Source organism: Dysidea avara, chromosome 12 (genome assembly GCF_963678975.1).
Source record: "Dysidea avara chromosome 12, odDysAvar1.4, whole genome shotgun sequence".
NCBI classification, from domain to species: domain Eukaryota; kingdom Metazoa; phylum Porifera; class Demospongiae; order Dictyoceratida; family Dysideidae; genus Dysidea; species Dysidea avara.
The window spans coordinates 3,524,337-3,544,234 of NC_089283.1; the positions used below are offsets into that span (position 1 = coordinate 3,524,337).

Genomic DNA, 19,898 nt, shown 5'->3' on the forward strand with positions numbered 1-19,898 from the left:
CGGCCAAATTACCAGCCAATTAGAGTTAAAAGAAATTACTTTACGATGCAGCAAGAGTGAATATAGAACACAGCTGAATTATAAAGGTTCAGTGTTAAATTTTTGAATTAGTTGTATATGACCATTCATTCTTGGCTGCTTCAGATATCAGCCATTTCAGTTGCCAGTTACTTTCATGTACACACCTGTTTTATAGCCAAGGTGTTCTTGCATGGATTAAACTTTAGTAATTGTATTCTTGGCCGCTTCAGATATCAGCTCTTTAAGTTACCAGTTACTTTTCACTTCAGCTGAGCTGTTTTGTTTTTGTTTTTTTACATTGGGTTCCAGGTACTTGTAGTTTCTTGGGCGCGCCTTTTTTACAGCGAAGGTGTTTTTGGGATGGATATCACTCATTTTTGTCAGTGATAGACTCTACATTTGGTTTAAAAGGTAATTTTTTTTGGAAATGAGCAATTAACATTAATGCAGAATATTATCTTGGAGAGTCAGTAAAATCCATACATAATAATGATTGTTTCATAACACCGTAAATTCGGAAGTATGAATTTACGGTGTAGTATGACTGTTCTATTAGAGTAAACCTATCTTTACTGCCTGCATGTGACGAATATATCTCATATCTGTGCATGTTAAATACTTCAGACGCCTAATTAAACTTGCAAGTGACTAATTAGTTTACAGTTGCTACACAGCTATAAATACATTTGTAATTGTTATCACCATAATCATTTATCATGTTATAACCATTTTTTATTATTTCGGTCACAACTTCAGGATTAGAGCAGCAGAGAAAGGAATAGAGGACTCAACCATCAAGACTTGTATATGGGAGATGGAACAGTATTGCGATGGACAATGCCGGTACTAACCCCTCAAGGGTGTTGCAGTACAGTATAGATGCAAGACCAGAGCCTCGATCGTCACCTTTTGACTGTGGTCACAATTTCAGGATTGGAGCAGCAGAGAAAGGAATGGAGGACTCAATCATCAAGACTCGAGGAGATGGAATAGTATTGCCAAGGATAATGCCAGCACTAACCCCTCAAGGTTGCCACAGTGCAGTATCGATACAACCACTCCAACCAGTGCATAAGACCAGAGCCTCAATCATCACCTTTGACTGAAATTTTTATACTTGATGAAGCAATTAAAACAAAAAAGTTGTAGTACTTATACTTTCCTGAGGGAGCATGCCCCCAGAGTCCCAGACTCCCTTGCCTGTTCAGCAGAATAATAGGATTGAGCCTTACTACCACTTTCACCTTTATTCTTGGCCCGGATGTACATATCGGCAACATAATACAGTAGCTGTAGATAATGCCCCTAGGCAGAGCTATAGGGGTGGGAATTTTTCCCCTACTATCACACTATCACAGTAGTTCTTCTCGCAGTTCTTTGCCTGGCCATCATCAACTGCTGTCAAAACATTAGTGTCGTCCCCCAGACCCTTCCTCAAGCATGCTTGTCACACAAAAATAACTTAGTTTAGCAGTGCACAAACAATTATTGACAGCATATGTACACTTACTGCATTGTTGAACCATGTATACCATCAGAATCCACCGGATTGACAACTAACACGTGATCTATTTAGGGGAAATCTCGTGGAAAGTCCCTAATTACCTGAAACTCGAGCCCCTCGTGAGAAACTACATCACTTGAGCAACGCTTGAAGAAGTAAGAGTCAAGAATACTGATCGAGGTACTCTATGATATATGCCGGTCTTGAATGCTAACGAAACGAGGAGTGAAGTTTGTGTAACGTGTCACTTCGCCACACACTGATTCACCGTGTTTGTGCGATAGGGTTTATGGACCTGTCCACCAGATGCTGAAAGGAAATTCATTCCACCACATGTTGAAAGGAAATTCATTCCAACTTGTGAAGTTATTGATATACTCATTGTTGGGGTCCACGGGGACATCGATGATCATTTACCAGTCAGCTGTAAGTAATGTCACAACAGAAGGAAAGAACCATTTCCATACCCCGGCTATGGCATACTGATTTTCCTGGTCAGTTTATGCATGTACACTCAACCACAGATCGAAATGTAGAACTTTGGTTGCAGGTGGAAAATAAACACCTTTTTACTCAGTTACAAGAGATTCACCCAGCTGGGATAAAATGTTGAAGTGAATGTCATTAGTACTAACTTGTTCATCAGGTATTGGACAATTCCAAGTGTCCAGATTATACAGTTGTCCTCATGTTCAAGTTTACACGTTTAGGCAAGTTCCACAACGTCCTATAATCTATTACTATATCAGTGTGGAATAATGCTTATATAATATTTTTCATATTCCAGGCTTTAGGTTTATTGTATTTAACACCCGCTTGTTGGTTTTTGCAGGCTATCTGGTCATACCGGTTTATCCACTAGCAGTTGAATGTGATCATGGTACATATGTAAGTTGAGACCATGCAAGAACAAAAATACAGGTGTCATGAATTTCAGGTCAGTTAACGTTCAGAGGAATTGTATTATTGCATTTGTTCTTTTTGTAGTTATCAATTATCAGTGACCAGTTTGTGATAGCGTACTTTTGTTTGACCAATGACCTAATGTTCTGGTTTACATGCTTACCCAACAGTTATGTTACTCACTTAACCTGCATATGGGATATATATTTTTTTAGTTCATTTTGATTATTCATCCTTTATTGGTACAGCCTGGCATATCGATTTTTTGCACATTCTCTTTTTAATTCAGTGCCTGCTGGATTGTTTCGTCAGATATCGAAACAGGTGTCTTTGGTGTTGCGACCGATGTTCCAGGTCAGTTTGCATGTGTGTTTAATTTAAGGTTGACTTCAGTGCCTGCTTATTCTTTTACAGGTCTCAGTATCGAGTGTCATGAATTTCAGGTCAGTTGACGTACAGAAGAATTGTATTATTGCAATTGTTGTTTTTGTAGTTATCAATTATCACTGTATACTAGTGATGTGAATTTGCCGGTCAGTCTACTCAGATGTATCGGGTATAGTGTTGATGGGTTCAAACAAATATCCAGTGTAGACTGTAGTGGCATCAAGGGTGTTAATTTCTACATGTTGTGATGTTAGTGATTTTTTCCTAGTACCCAGATGTTAAGTGTATTGTATTTAATGCCCACCTGTTATGTTTTTAAATTATGATATATCAGTGTAGACAGTACAACAGTAAGCCTTCTGTGTTGTAGTAACTATTTGTTTCATAATTATGCTGTTGTCCTGGAATGGCACAATTTTTGGGCAACCAGTGTGAAGTCCAGTGGTACAAACATTGTGTTATGACCAAGTTGTGATAGCGTACTTTTGTTTGACTAATGTCCTAATGTTCAGGTTTGACATGCTTACCCAACAGTTATGTTATTCATTCACTTAGCTTGGGATATAATTTTTGTTCATTTTGATTATCCATGCTATTATTGATACAGCCCGGCATATTGATTTTTTGTACATTCTCTTTTAATTCAGTGTCTGCTGGATTGTGTCATCAGATATCGAAACAAGTGTTTTTGGTATTGCGACCGATGTTCCAGGTCAGTTGCATGAGTGTTTAATTTAAGGTTAACTTCAGTGCCTGCTTATTCTTTTACAGGTCTCAATATCGTCATGCTGACATACAAGAAATCATCACTATTGTTGGAACTATTTTTAGTCAAGTCTTGATGTGATGTTGATTAACGTTGTTACACATTGTTGTATGTTTACCATATGGCAAGAAATTTTCATGGCCATCATGAAATTTGAATATTGTGTAAGTTGTGTGGAACAACCCCAACTCATACATGGTCACTGGCAAACCACGAACCACATTCGAGCCACAACACCGCCAACCACATTCGAGCAATCCATTACAAAATTTTGTTGCACCATTTGTGTGTGAATAATACTTAATGAAAGCCACAACACAAGCTACATGGTAAACACTACATAGAGGTGGTAACCCCTAAAGGCTTGTTACCTTTTGTATTCACCTTATCGTCCTTTGTGGTTAATCTATTAAAAATTACATGTAAATAGAGAATTGAAGAGTATGCTTAAAGCACCTTCGCTAGTGATTTTGTTCTTCACACCATAAGACAACTGGCGATTTATAAATGCTCGCATGGGGTGTGGCACTAAATGGAATTTAAAAGATTTCTGCTTAAAACGCCATCCCTAGGGAACTTATGGTTCAGCACGCTGTCACAACTTGTTTATCAGGCATTACAGTTTGTGTCCACGTCGTGCCTTTAAAAGTTATTGTAGGGATTAGAGGTTTGATTGAAGAAAATACGCGTATAGGCAAACCAGGATTGGATAATGTCAGTGCTAGATGGACTATACAAACACGACTATGTTGACTGGTATAACGTGACAGTAGTTGTAACATAAGGTAGAGAAATAAAGTGAAATACGCCTATTTTTTATTTTGCGATGGTTACTTTTTTTATTTTAGCGAGGTCGCAAGAAAACTATGATGATGACGACTCCTAAAGATTTTTTTATCACGTAACGCAATACAAATCTATTGAGAGATGTTGCATAATCTAGGACTAATATTGCAAAACCGGCCCTACACGTAAATAACTCACAGTAGTGGCCGCGCATCTTTTAATTGGGTATGCGCTTTGTAGTTTCTTGGCCGCGCGACTCACTACCGTGAGTCTTGATATTTTCAATTTACAAAATTGGATATGTGTGTATGACCCCTTTTTGCGAATTTAACAGAAAATTGATTATATATCAAACAATTAAATCTGGAAACAAAACACTTGGTATATACCCAAAGTAGTTTTTTTATTTTTGTGCAGGTCTGTTGGTTGCTTAAGCTACGTGAAGGTTGCAAAGAGAAAGAAGTTATGATTAATGGAATTCATAAACTGATTTCTTAAATTTACCACATACTGCACTGTATCCATGCACGTCCATCTGAAAACTGCTTTAACTTACTACATTCATTGTAAGGTCGTCTGCCTGTTATTGCTAGATCATCTGTACCTGCATATAACACTTTCTGATCTGGCGATGCCTTATAATATTCCATGTCTCCGATATAGCACAAGTTTGGGTTGTTGACAATAAAAATATCTAACCCAAATATTTTCACCAGTTTAGGTAGGTATACTTGCATCAGACTGACATTGGAGATGCTATTGGCTGGATCGTTGTCAACAATTGCAACAGAGTCGAGTGCATCTTGTGTAAGTGCACTGTTCCCATCATATCCTCCAATGTACATGAGGTTTGGAAGGTAATCAAACACTTCCTCTCCCCAGTTAGCAATGGCCAGTTGTCCCAAAATGACTTCAACATTAGAAAATGCTTCTTTTACCAGGGTAAAGCTAAAATTCTGACTGCTGCAAATGATTATAATAATACAGTTAAACACAGGTACACGTCTTTCTGTTGGTTGCTACTTACACAAATTCTTCATATGATTCTGCATTAACAATGAGATCACCATTGATAATAGTGCAACCTGAGAACCTTCCAATGTCTTGAGGCAGCAATCCTTCAGTTACTCCTCTGCGTGCTAAATAGTTCACATGTGTATATAGTAAAGATTTTGTTGAGCTATTCTATGACATACATACTTGTTTTTGTCTTGCACACTCCATTTAGACATGGATGACAGGCATGCCTCACAAGTTGGAATCCTGACTGACATTCTTTCATGCAAAATGCCCCCTGGTATCTACAAAGCATATCTTTTAGCTACCAGTACATATATCACAAATTAACAGTATACACTTACCATGCAGGACAAGTTTCCACACAGAGTGACCCAATATGAAGTTTGAAATCCCCACTCTTCTTTAATGACTGAGTTATTGGATTGTATACTTCTTTTGGAGGGCAGTTAGTAACACATACGTACACCATTGTTGTTGTAATTCTTGCAAGTCTGACAGATACATACAGAATATGCCTATAAGGAATTTATATCTACTCACAGTACCCTGGTTATCATTAGGTCCCACACAACCAGCTGCACATTCTCTACTACAACACTGAGGATTTCCCATGGTGTCCAGGTAACATCTCCTAGTTGAGCAAACTTCAAAGCAAGTGCCAAAATTCTTTGTCACTATTAAGTAGAGTAGTATAACACAGTGTGTAATACTCCATCATATCCTTACAAGTTTGACAGTAGTTTGAACTCCAACAGTAGCGGCTCTCACAATGTGGACAGTCCCTATTTATTATGGCATCTCGACCTATTTGTTATAATATTCCATACACTGTAAGGTACAAGCTTGACTTACTAGGACAATGATCATTCCCTAATTCTTGATATTGACTGTTAGGGTCAGTAAGAATACCCTCCCACAGGACACCTCTGTGATTACAAGAGCTGACAGTCACAATGTACACATCTCCTATTGAGATTTCTGTCAGATTTGGTAGGTATACTGGTCCTGTTACATTGTGAATTAACAATGCTGGATGTCTTGTTGGAGAAATTGTATTATCTACTAGGTTACGTCCTCTGATCAGTTGTAAATTTGGTAATGTTATGTGGTCAGATATATTGAGGTTCTGGATGAATAATGAATCACCAATTTCCTCCACACTGGATAAGAATTTGAAATCTTTAGAATTATAGAGCTCATTCTCTGGCCTGTTGATGTTAATGCTGCCATCAACCACTCTACAACCACAGAATCTAATGCGCATGTCCTGTAAGAATGCTTCTTTTGGCTCTTCAGCCGCAGTGAATGTGTGCAGTTCAAGCCCATCACACAAACCTATAAGAGAAATGCATGTACAAAAACTAGCATTTATGTACTTAGTGTCTTGAAGAAGACTAACACTGATATACATAGCTATGCACTATTGTTGGATCCACCCTTTAGTCATAGAGCATAAATGCTAAGCAGAGTATAGTAAAAGTACACGTATATATATACAGATATATATGGCTATCTATACATCTGTGTATTACTATTGACATATGCTTGACTCAGTAAATATACACCCATTTCTCACTTTTTTCAGCACAATGAGAAGCACTGACAATTACAAAGAGTGCAGCTAGTCCAAAAGCAATGATTCCAACTTTACTGGCAAACATCCTGATCACGGTGGAAAACTGCTCAGCTGTGTCAAGTTTAGATATATAGCTTCCAACTGGTAGCTAATGCTAGCTTCTATACAACTGCCTTTTATAGCTAGCTATCAGACAAGTATATACACCATTATATTACAATGGCAAGGCCAACTTTGAACTGTAAACCAACAAACTTTGTCTGATGACCTGTAACTAACCTCAGCTGAAAATGTTAACCGCACATATTGACTTAATGAACTCTGTACCTGGGTTAACCACATTACTCATTGTTGAAGATTTTAAAAGAAATTATAATACCTAGATTGGTGTGCACTCACTGCTAATGCTACTGTTTACCACTTATACCACCAGAAGGCTGGGACTGCACAATATTGTTTCCCTACACACATTTATGCATTCAGTTATAACACACAACGAAGCAAAGCCTTTAATTGGCTGCCACATACACAGTCACACTTACCCAATGAATATCGCAACATTTGCTACTCATGATCAGGTTCTTGGAGTGCAGACAAATTGTTCTGGGGATTTCAGGACTAGTACACCACAGGAGGCAGCTGTAGCTACCATGTCTGGGTGAAGGTGCGAGCCTACCTGAACCCTCATTGAATATAATATATATGTGAGACAAGGGACATTGTTGGCATTTACCTGTAGCCACTGTAGGTTAAATAATGTTTAAGTCTCTAGTTCCAGTTTGTTAGGTTAGGTAATCCAAAGGCTGCAGCACATGTTGCTGTCAGATCTAGACCTTCAGTACTGGTCACTGTAAAGCTTTAATATCAATAACAATCACCTACTGCCCACATCTCACATATATTCCCGCTCAACCTGTTGTACTCACACACGACTGAACACGCATTATGATATTTCAATCAATTGTCAATTGCATTAATGGTCTTTTCCATGCACATGAGGAGCATATGTTCGCCATATACATGTATAGATTAGTAGAAAATTTAATTATGTTTTGTATTCTGTCTTACTAACTATAGAGATTTAAGGTATGCAGTTATTGCAGTACCTGCAAGAGTGTCTTTCAATAGCAGTGTTATTTTAATCACTTGTTAGGATCATCACTCTCCAACATACTTGAAAGTTACAGAATGTTAGTTGGACCATTACTAAGAAACATGATGTACAATATAAGGTGGTGCTTTGCTTACTTACTCGGTACATACATATTTGGTCTCAGTTTTACCTATACACATGCAATGATTCTTATCAAGAGATGTTAGTATTAGTTTTATTCTACCACCATGTAAGTTTCAGCAATCATCGCACATGGACTGCAACTATTGTAATACAGATGGCATAGATGTATGATGTGGTTTAGTTTGTGCCAACCATGCACATTCCTGGTCGTGTTTTATATATTTTAAAAGGTCATAGTATAATTGGTGTATAATTAATTTTACAACCACCAATATGTAGTAGATAATCACTGAAGTATACACAGTGTATTAAAGTAATAAAAGTTATATATAGTGTAATCAATTTATTAGTAATATTTCGTTCCAGTATCCTACTGCTTTATATACAGCACTACATTGCCTCATTTCCTTTGCATGATTGTAAGCTTAACAGGATCATCTGGTCAAAGCCAAGGCTGCTCTCCACTATTATAACAGTCTAAAGAGCAGTCAGTTATATACTAATGCAGTGTTTGGTGATTGCTTTATTAGAGCATTATTTCTTTTAATATAAAAATGCTTTTGTATTGTTGTGTGCTACACACGTGTTTGCAACACTAGTGTGCAACTTCTAAAAGCTTATTGACCTTCTCTTATACATTAGTTCAAGTACTGTGCCTAGCACAAAGTGGTAAAAAGTATGCAAGTTTCATCTCTAGTCCATGCACTTGGTTCTTAGTTGCTTGTATGCATGGTAATATGTAATGTAAGTGGCTTTCTTCAAGCTGGTATTAACTATTATAACATAACTCAATTGTCAATGATTCATGACAAAGTGCAAGCATGCCAGGTTAAGCCTAATGAAAGCCCCCATGGAAGCACCGATATGCATGATGTACTAGCTTTAATTCCTGTCAAACTACTTCCTAGCTATAGATGCATAGCACATTATTAAGGTAACTGGTTTTTTGGCCAATGGAGCTCCATGATGTGAGGCAAAAAGGCTGCTATATACGTATTTAGTTAACTAGAAATTCCAGATACCTTTTCATTCAGCTGCATGGATTGTATTGAATTGGAAATCAGTACTTTGTATATAGTTAGTTCTATGGTACACGTGTCAGACAGTATAGTTGAATTAACAGCAATCCCATGCCAGCCAGAATCAAATATGCCACCCATTATACCCTTATAACTCAAGGATCTCTGCAAAATGGGATGCTATGTAGTCTGTTTATACCTATATGTCTACTTTGTAAGGCATATAGCTACATTGAAAAAGCTTATTAAATGTATCAATGTTTGCTGAAATGACCTGCATGCTTATAATTGTGTAGCTATACATACATAATACATAGCTATATGTGTGTTATTCTTAGTTGTACAGTGAAGCCAAGTAAGTGTGACAGGGGATGCACAAACACAACAACTGAACCAATACAATGGTTGATAATGAAAGCAGCTGGTTACACACAACCATAATGCATTAACATGCATATTTAGCTACAAGTGGAGAATTATTGACTTTATTGATGTTGATGCCACTCCAGTCTTTCTGCGGTGTCTGACATGCAACCTGAAAATATGCGTGTGGGTGTGTGATCAAATGAAGAGCCCAATGTATTGTACACCATCATATTCCTCAATGCACTTAATTGTCTGTGTTCGATTGTGTTAAAAGGGCTAAACAAAAGCTATATATAGGAAGGGCTGTAGCCAATTTAACACAATGCCTTATGGGCACTAATTGTTTGCTCTAAAATAAAGAGGAAAATGTTAATACAAAACATATCATGCTTTAATAGTTTAATTGAGTAGCTATAAAGAATCTCTAGTAGCAAAGGAGTCTGAAAATGTAGCTCCTAGATGATGTACCATAGCTTCAAAGTGTATTAGAATGTGTTTATTTCAAAAATATAATAAAATTGTTAGTTAACCACTCATCTCATTCTTTTACTTTGTTGTTGAAATAAAATGATCATACAGGTATAGGATCAGAAACATCTGTTGACTGTTCTGTATAGTTAATGAGGCATTTATGCTATTGAGGCTGAAAATGAATATATTCCTCCCTTCCAGGTAATGATTACAAGTTTGCACCAGTACTCTACGTCATGGTTGCTTCATTTCTACACAAATATTTTAAATTATATTAGTAGACAAGCTCTATAATTTTGTACACATGTTCCACTATCAGACATGGGGCCAAGTACATGAGTACTTATACTTAAGTACAGGTTTGAAAGTACTTGTACTTTACTTAAATACTTCCTTGATTTCCCCAGTGTACTTGTACTTATACTCAAGTACTTTGCTAAGTACTTGTATGTACTTGAGTACTTAAGTACTTGTAAGTACTGCAAACATTGTACGTAGTTTATACACAGTGGGTACATAACAAAATTGCATGAAGGTGCATTGTACAATTCTTCTAATGCCTTCCCTAACCTTACTATGTATCATGTAGCCACAATTAATGATGTCATAGAATTCTGGCAAATATAAACAATGCTGCTGCTAAAGTTAGTGCATTTTAAGTGTTAAAGAGAGTAAATAGTTGACAAAAACCTGAAAGTACCAACCCCACTAGGTACACTTACATACTACAACACACTGAATAAGTGTACATTTTGCTACAGCAAAATGTACTTGTACTTTACTTGAGTGCTTCCAGCATGTACTTGTACTTTACTTAAGTACTCTCTTGATTGTCGCCAGAGTACTTGTACTTATACTTGGAAAATTCAAAAGTACTTGTACTTAAGTACTTTCAAATGTACTTGGTCCCATGTCTGTCCACTATACAAAACAACAGAAAATAAAGGAATTATAAACATAATATATATATATATATATATATACGTATGTGTGTGTGTGTGTGTGTGTGTGTGTGTGCATCTAGTTATAACTGAGTGTCAGACCCTTGTAAATTCTGATAATTACTTGAAATACCACTTTGCATTGTGTCACCTCTCTTATGAGGAGGAAGAAGCATATCATCTGTTACAGTTGTGTATTCAGTTTCGTTATTGTTCTGGTTAGAGTTAATCAGAGCCATTTTGCTGCCATGCTTCTCTAGTAGTGCTGATGACATATACTCTGGTGAATCAAATTGTGGCTTGATGCTTCCATCAAGAGTGGCAGTATTGCCCCCCACATCAGGTATCTCATGGTACTCGTGATCAAGGTCAGGAGGATGCTCGTAACCATTGTCAGAACTTTTTTGTGGCTTATCTTCATCAACTTCATGATACTCATGATCACCATCACTCTCATCTTCTGAATGTAAGGCAACAGGATTCTGGTAGTCATGTCCAAGACTGTCACCAGGCTTGAGATATTCATTAGCAACACTCGATGGCTCAACTGAAATGTCATTTAGATCACCATAGGAGTTATCCGGTTGTTCGGGTTTCCGAATGCTACCATACCCATCATCAAGTGCTTGTGGTAGTGTTTCCAGTCCTTGTGTTGGCTGCTCATAGTCACCACTCTTTAAAAAGTTTGGATCGTATATATCTTTACGACCTTTAGGTGTGAACTGTGAACAATGAGCAAATTCAACATACATTGTGAAATGATGGCTGTTACACTTACTTCATTCTCAGGATCATCACCATCTTTAAAGTTGTCATACTAATAAAACAAAGTTGACATAAAGACAGTAATTCATTTTCTTCTTACATACATCGCAAGTGGCAGAGGATTGAAGGGTGTTGAAGGGAGATGGCATCTCGTAGCCACTGGCTGCCTCACCACTAGTCAGTAAAAATGGATTCTCATATGGATTTTCTCCACTCTTAAGTGTATTAGTCGGCAAGTTTGCATAAGTTTCTAGTCTGTCATCAATCTAAAATGCATGCATTTACATAGCAACAGTAGGTTATTATTATTAGCAACTGTATGACGCACCACAGTGAGAATGTATCGCAGTGGGTCTGATAAAAACTCCTCCATTATTGTTTCTAATTCAGAAAAGGTTGGACGAGCTTCAGGATCTAGCAGCCAGCCTAGTAAGACATTTTAATAGATTGCACAAATAAAATACAGTTATCTCGCAAACATACATCGTAGCAGCACAGCGTACAGATCAAGGGTGCAAGTTTCAGGTTGATTCAGCCTTTCGCCACTTTGGATTGCTCCAAGGAGTTCATGAGCTTGCAAATTAGGATATGGTCTAGCACCAAACGTAAGTATCTCCCACACTGTGACTCCTATAAGTAGACAATATAACATGTATGGGATGGGATTACTACTTGTATATATGCATTAGCTCACCATAAGCCCACACATCAGATTTATGAGTATACAGTCTGTGTCTAAGAGATTCTGGTGCTAGCCACCTTACTGGAACTTTACCGCCTGTTGATTTAAAGGTAGTCTCTCCAACATCAAGGATCTTTGTAAGACCAAAGTCAGTAATTTTCACATGTTCAGGTGCTTGCACTGAAAATTCAAGTATGAGTGTGTAGAACTTCAACTACAAATTAATATGTAAGTACCTAGTACGTTCCTTGCAGCTAAGTCACGATGCACCATCCTGATAGACTCTAAATATTTCATGCCCTAAATATGATGTAGATATAGTATTAAAATTACGTATGTGGTGCCAAGGCCACTTACAGATGCAATTTGCACAGCAAAAGTTAGCAGTGTTCTAGCATTGAAGTCTGACTTGAATTGTTTCAAGTGGTCAATCAGAGCTCCAAAAGGCACAAACTCAGACACAAGCATCATTCTTGTTCCAAGACAAACACCGAACAGTCGTACAACATACTCATTATCAATGGAGGCCATAGTGACACCCTCCTGTAACAAACGAAATAAACACAACTCACAAACAAATGATTAATACCTGCAATAGTTCAGTTTGACTCTGCGGAGATGTATTCTCATTCATCACCTTGATAGCTACTGTGTATTTGTGTGCATCACCCTCAGGTTGCCAGTATCCCTGTTGGTAATAGTGGAAAGTAAACTGAATAGGGCTGGAAATTATACAAGCAAATACAGCATACAGCAATATCAAAAAACTGTTCTTAACATCTCAATATCACAAAAATGTTCTGAAAGTCTTACTTACTAGTGATTTACATACACAATTATTTACCTTATAAACAGTTCCAAATGCTCCACTTCCAAGTTCCTTTCCCAACTCCAAAGCAGTTTCTGGCACAATAATGAGTCGGGCTTGATTGGGTGCTGCTTTTGGAGGTTGCATAATCTAAAACAAATGGTTAAACTAAAGTACAACAAATCAAACAAACACACACATCTTCCGATTTCATATGTGCAAAAGGTGAGACATCATACAATGGATTCTCAAGCTGTCCAGCTTGCTATAAGAACAAAACAAAATCATTGCAATAGTAATAGGTCACTAATGATGACAATGGACAAAAATGTATTAGTGTATTCCATATATGTACATGGTGTACATACATCTACATAATACATATACTCCACGTACCTCATTGTACTTAGCTGAGACAAAGAAAGATTTGTATATAGCACGACTGGTAAGTATGACAACTACCATTATAACAATTATCAGTACTAGTCCACCTAATGCACCTCCTATCACTGCACCCACTGGAGTTTCATCTTCACTCCTGTATTATTATAGTGATTTAAAACTGATATATGTAACTATTCAATTACTTACACAATTGGAGCAATAGATACTTCTGGAATACATGTTTGATTTTCTTGTACTGCCATAAAGCCAGCATCACAGCAATTACGCAGTTCTACATCTTCATCTACTGGTGGAATGATAATATATCCTGCATCATTACATATTGTACAATTGGTGGACTCTGGACCAACACATTCTTCACAATTAAGATGACATTGATCACATGTTAAATTGAGCAAATTCTCATATTTGTTATCAGGACATGTTCCAAAAGCTCTACACTCAAATCTGTCACCATCACCCAAAAAGTTTTTCAGATTCTGACAAGCAATACATTCTTGATGACTCCCACCAATACATCCATCACACTCTTCATGACATAATAGACAACGTTTGGCACTGACATATTCTCCATCTTCACAACTACCAACACAAATGGAACGGCCTTGACTGTCTTCTCTTGATGCAAACACACATTGTGAGCACTGGTGGGCCTCACGTCCACTACAAGATTGACAGTGTTCATGACAAGGATCACAAAATCTTGTTGGGAATGGAAATTGTTCAACAGGATCAAATGGAAGATTCAAAAATGTTCTGTCAATACAACCGTCATCTAGTAGACACCTAACTTGACCTAAACTCTCATTTCTCAACACATGATAACAACGATTACATCCACCATCTTCTAAACGATCACTAGGACCATTACATCCAGTTTGTGGCACACACACACTGTTACAAGGGAGACAGAAGTCTGTGTCATTAGGATAAGTACCTAATGGACACTGTGAAACACAAGTAATGGTGTTTCCAGCAGTGGGAATAGCAAAGTTCTTACATTGACCAAAACAATCACTAGGTGCCTGTAATATATGACACAAACTAATGAAATATTACCGTGTAATGAACTTACTGGACCAGAACAAGTATCATTACACTCTTCATGACACACTTCACATATCATTGTAGAGTTGTCAGCATATGTAAACCTATGTAATATGTAGTATATATTATCATACCCATTACAGGACCATCACTTACACATTTAGTGATTGTAGTCTAGTGGACTCACAGGATTCAACACAGATACGTTCAGCTCCATTCCTGTACAGGTAAACTTTACACACTACACAGTCAACCTTTAATTTACAGTTACAGATAGATTGTTATTGCTGTGGTTTGGAGCATTTTCTTTCAAAATGAATAACAAAAATTGACCTCCCACCAGCATCCAAATTCCATATTTTGCGGATGAAAAAAATGATCAAGTTTGCCTAGCTTAAGTACTAAGCAGATTCAGGGACCACCCCAGACACTTATAACTCTAAATTTTTATGTTCAGTAATTCTTATGCATAACTATAGCATCTTGTTGCATTTGGTTGGTGATGTATTCTGAACAGTTTTGACATAATATTATGCTTATGCTTATATATCTTTTGGATAAGAAATACTCACAACTTTGTTTACCATGCATGTAATGGGAACATTTAGGGTGATAAAGGGGATATAAGCTAATTGCATGATGGTAAGAGATGACTGTTTTATGACAGTTTAGATTGTTCTAATACAGTATCTTGATATTGTTAATATAACTTTAAGGACATGGCTGAAGAAGTGGGCACTCCTTGTACCCTCTTCGATTTTTAAGCCCACTACCAAGTTGCTTTTGTTAACTAGCCACTACCAAGTTGCTTTTGTTAACTAGCTAGCTAATGTTTTTAACATTAAATGTGACTGGGCCTGCGATAATAGGGCACGTGGGCACAAACTACACCATACCACATAACTTCCCATATCTCAGTAGTGGAATAAAATAGTTTCATTCTGTAACTTGTATTATAAAGCCAACTAAATGCTTAATAAGTGCTGAACATTTCATGGCCAAACAATAATAGAATACAAGGTTATCACACATCAAAGTTTGAAAAAGTAGGTAATTTTTATGTGCCTAATTTTCGCAGGCCCAGTCACATTTATGAATAGCACTGAAGGGAAGGTTGCATTTATTTATATTTCATTTATTTCAGCATTAAGGCTGTACAGCACTTTGTGCTATCTTATATTGCTACCAATAACGTTTAGCTAGCCCATATAAAGGTAGGCAAGAAATTGACACATTAGTTACTTGTATGAATTCAGTTGTTACACAATTAAAACCCTTAAACCCGCAGAAAACTTTTCGGAAATGCGTGTTTACACAATATGGGCATACATGGCGACACTAGGCGGTGGGGTAACTTAATTCTTACAGCCTACAAATACACATAGATTAAAAGTGTGTTTACTGGGCTACTTGGAGAAGGTTAAATGAACACTGTAACTACAGTGGCTTACTTGATATGAAGCGGTGAACGACGAGTCACATCTCCGTGTTCCAAAATTTTTGCCACGTGTTTAATTTCGATTGTGGGTTTACTCACGTGAGTCATATATGGCCTGATGCAGAATTTCACGAAGAGTTGCTGTTGCAAAGCGATAGGATCAGCTACCACCGAGTTATTGACCATTTTATAAAGGTATGTAAAGGTTTTGCGTGTTTTCTTACAGAAAAGTTATTTTCACGGCTGGTTGACTTCACCATTTAGCGTTAGGGTAAAACTCTAGGTATCATTTTGACCCTTGCTACATCACGAGTAGAATGACATAAATTGCATAACCATAGAATGGACGCTCCGAAAGTTACAGTGCTTTGTGCAAAGCATGCGTATTTATTAAGTGTAAATCCAGTTTTCTGGATTATGAGGGTTTAAGGGTTAAGTAGGTATCTAACCACCTATCGAGTATATATAAGTTATCTACACCATGCAAGATCTACAGTTCATAATAGTAATAAACTTGCAATAATGTCTGGGAAATGCTTGCTAGATGAAATGGAAGCATTTATAAGGGAGAAAATAAAAAAGGAGAGATGGACCCACAAAAGACTTAGTCTTCACTTACAGCACAGGTTTCCTGGCAAGAGAGGACTGAGCATTTCCTCTTTGGATCGGTTTGCAGCAGTGTTCTTTTTCATTTATTACTGCATTAGCTAGTCAATATATGGTATGGCATGACGAAATCAGTAGCTAGCTAAGCATGCTAGCTATATGGCTCCACTGCCCACTATATGGCATGCCAGCAACTAGTGCTGGTGTTCTGATCGGCTAATAAAGCTTATAGTTACAATCACAGTCGATTTGAGAGAAAACCATCATTACATGAGAAAAGTAAAAAGTATGTGTGGCCTTGGACTGCATGCGACCACAAAGTAGGCTGCTTTAGCTAAAGTCAGTATTCGAGTTGGGAAGCTTGCACCAGCTTGCAGCAGTGCAAAGTGATAATGTAACACCATAAAACCATTGTTTATCTCTAAGAGAGGGATCTAAAGAGTGAAAACGAACCCCCTTCACTCCATTTTCTTTGAAGATCGAGATACTCTAATTGAACAGTCAGTTATACTCTATTCAGGGGCGGTGGATCCAAAGGGAGGGAGAGGCTCAGGGGTTATACCCTCACCTTTGCTTTATCAACTTGTAGTTGTCCCTTATAGCCCTAGATTCTGTATATACATCGTTTTTGACACAAAGCATGTGATGCTTTTAATATTAGAGGTCATAAGTTATAGCACATAATTATAGTTATGATATTGCTCTATTAAAAAAAAAAATCATGCTGAAACCACTCTCAAATTCACTTTAGAGAGCCTAATTTCCAAAATTGTCATGACCATATGACTATGCATTGATGAACATGATCTCTTAATATCTGCATAATAACCATTCAGCATCACAAAAATTATTTCTCAGTCACCTGTGCATGTGTTGTTATGTCTGTAACCAGTTCCCCCCCCCCCCCCCATTTGGAAAAATCCTATATCCGCCCCTGATATTTATTTATTATTACTGTACATGGAAGCACCCAGTGCTGGTTAGCTACAAACATTTACATAGTTACAAAGATTATACATGTAACAAAACAGTCATGCACATCACATTATCATTATCAACACATATGAAATAGATATTAGCTATTGAAATAATTAATACAGAATATGTAACTCAGGATGAATTTCTAGACCAGATACTGTAGGTGGTACAAAACTAGCTAAGTGTGAACTTATGCATGCTAGTCTGCAGTACATTGAGCATGGAATATAAATAAACTTATAGCTACCATGATCATGCAAATACTTGGGTACATACATCTGGCACATACTCGATCAATTGAAGGAAGAACTCAAACTAAGTTGAGTTTTGTATAACAAGGTTTATCAGCAGCCAGCTTTTTTTTGTTGCAGACCCTTCCTTCCCATGTGACAAAAATCCTGGAGTTACAAAGCCTTCAGATGAAATAATATAATACAATAAGTCAGGCATTATTTTTACATAGTTTGAATTAAATCGAGTGGTCAAAGTGAAATCATCCCTCCTGGAGGAGACTGAGTGTGGCCCCGACTAGACATTGGGTGACCTGCAGTTCGATTCCTGGGGTTGGAGGGATTTTTTCCTTACTTTGGCCCCTTTTCTGTTACACCTTTTCAGCTATAAGTCACTAAGTCTAAGTCCTTGAAATTAGGTTAGGTAATCCTCAGGCTGCAGCACATGTTGCTGCAGACCTTCAGTGCTGGTCACTGTAAAGCATTAATACAATAACACAATACAAATTACACACTCAAACTTGTTGATCCTGGTGGCGAGTGCTGTTCAATAGTGACTAGACAGGTATGATTTTTGCTGGTCACACGGAATGATCACATTTCTATCTCTGTTAGCTAAGGCTCACCGAACATTATGGCCATGAAGAACATCTAGCTATGTATACAAATATACTTGTTAAATGTGGTTGCACGTATAGCTATCATTGATATGTGTGCCACATGCCTTTTAAACCAAAGTAGGATGCATATGGCAAGGTTTGCAAGTGAGTACATGATGGCGAGAGTAATGTAGACTCTATAAAGACAATCTATTATAAGACTAAAAAAGAGTCAGATTGAAAAATGTAGGTAGCCATATTGGGACCGACAAACAGCTTTATATTCTTCCGACCATGAATCTCATTGCCACTTCACTTAATGATTGGATTAATGTATAGATCATAAGATGACATAATGCATTAGTTTATATATACGTATAGTCAGCTAGTTATTTCATTCTGTAGATTTTGTCGTGAAAGAGACATACACAAGACAAGCAGGCTCACAAAAGCTGAATTAGATAGGATTGTAACCGCTGCTGTCAGTGAGGTGAGTTAGCTCTTTCCATTGTGTCAATTTATCTTTTGACATTCATTGACATTAATACATATAAATGTGTTATACATTTAAATATATCATAGTGTGCAAACCCAGCAATATGTAGCACTGGAATTAGTTGAATTTAATTTTTAAAATATCATGAGCCTTTACACATGGCAAGGTTGCTCAACAGGTAGTTAGCTAGTGTGTACAGTAATATGCAATTGGATTGGATAAGTGATAAAGTGATATTATCTATCTTAACATGAAAAAAATACAACAAATAATATTACATTGTTTAGTTTATTTCATTGTTAGTATTATCAGATTTGTCTAACATTTGAAAACCAGGTGGGTCCAGTGTATGGACGTCGAACATTGACTAGGGTATTGGCATCCGAAGGACTCAAAGCTGGAGAGAAGAGAGTAGGGGAGTCTCTGAGGCTTGTTTCGCCTCTGTACTCTCAAGCCTGCAGACACTCTGTTGCTCGGATGACAAACCCTGGAACCTACCAGGCAGATTATTTTGGTCAGAAACTGCACATCGACCAAAATGAGAAGAATGTGATGTTCAGAGTAACGCACATATGTGCAGTTGATGGATTTAGCTGTAAAATTGTGGCGTTTACTACTATGCCAATCAAAACAACTACACTGTTTAGGAGACAGTGTATACTGCGGTTTTCCAAGTTCTTGCAATGGAAAGCGTCATGCGTTAATAATGTGTCAGTATGCGCAGTTCTTTAAAAACTCCTGTAATATTCTGTGGCTGTCGAGTTGTATGCGTAGGCATCCTTGAAGTCCTGTGAGTCAGTAGTTGTCACTGAAAATCCACTGTTGAACAGCTGCGCACGTACATGCT

At 37.4% G+C, this 19,898-nt stretch overlaps 2 protein-coding genes and 1 long non-coding RNA gene across 5 annotated transcripts in view; 1 reads left to right on the top strand and 2 right to left on the bottom strand.

Annotated features, from left to right (window-relative positions):
- The window catches only part of LOC136240184 (uncharacterized), an 82,327-nt gene extending 62,642 nt beyond the window's left edge, over positions 1–19,685 (top strand). The window contains exons 2-3 of the long non-coding RNA XR_010693715.1: positions 18,961–19,045; positions 19,388–19,685. This is a non-coding gene — a long non-coding RNA (uncharacterized lncRNA). The remainder of the gene's footprint in view (positions 1–18,960; positions 19,046–19,387) is intronic.
- Positions 3,976–7,146, bottom strand: LOC136241050 (epidermal growth factor receptor-like). 3 transcript variants are annotated; one of them, XM_066032232.1, is made up of 8 exons: positions 6,964–7,146; positions 6,240–6,722; positions 6,114–6,191; positions 5,933–6,061; positions 5,729–5,878; positions 5,568–5,668; positions 5,395–5,506; positions 3,976–5,330 (listed from the first exon to the last, which is right to left on the bottom strand). In XM_066032232.1, the coding sequence occupies exons 1-5, from the start codon at positions 7,046–7,048 to the stop codon at positions 5,802–5,804; spliced, it is 852 nt and encodes a 283-aa protein (XP_065888304.1). In that variant the 5' UTR covers positions 7,049–7,146; the 3' UTR covers positions 3,976–5,330; positions 5,395–5,506; positions 5,568–5,668; positions 5,729–5,801. The 3 variants fall into 3 exon arrangements, with proteins under 3 accessions (XP_065888304.1, XP_065888305.1, XP_065888303.1); XM_066032233.1 differs by having other exon boundaries at positions 5,928–6,061; XM_066032231.1 differs by having other exon boundaries at positions 5,729–6,061.
- LOC136241191 (epidermal growth factor receptor-like) lies at positions 11,031–16,250 on the bottom strand. The gene is made up of 16 exons (XM_066032367.1): positions 16,156–16,250; positions 14,861–14,923; positions 14,733–14,808; positions 13,844–14,682; positions 13,649–13,790; positions 13,452–13,517; positions 13,289–13,402; positions 13,034–13,132; positions 12,802–12,987; positions 12,681–12,744; positions 12,457–12,624; positions 12,246–12,392; positions 12,091–12,188; positions 11,867–12,028; positions 11,776–11,814; positions 11,031–11,719 (listed from the first exon to the last, which is right to left on the bottom strand). Exons 1-16 carry the CDS (start codon positions 16,248–16,250, stop codon positions 11,081–11,083), a joined length of 2,997 nt encoding a protein of 998 aa, XP_065888439.1. The 3' UTR covers positions 11,031–11,080.
- Positions 19,686–19,898: the final 213 nt, after the last annotated feature.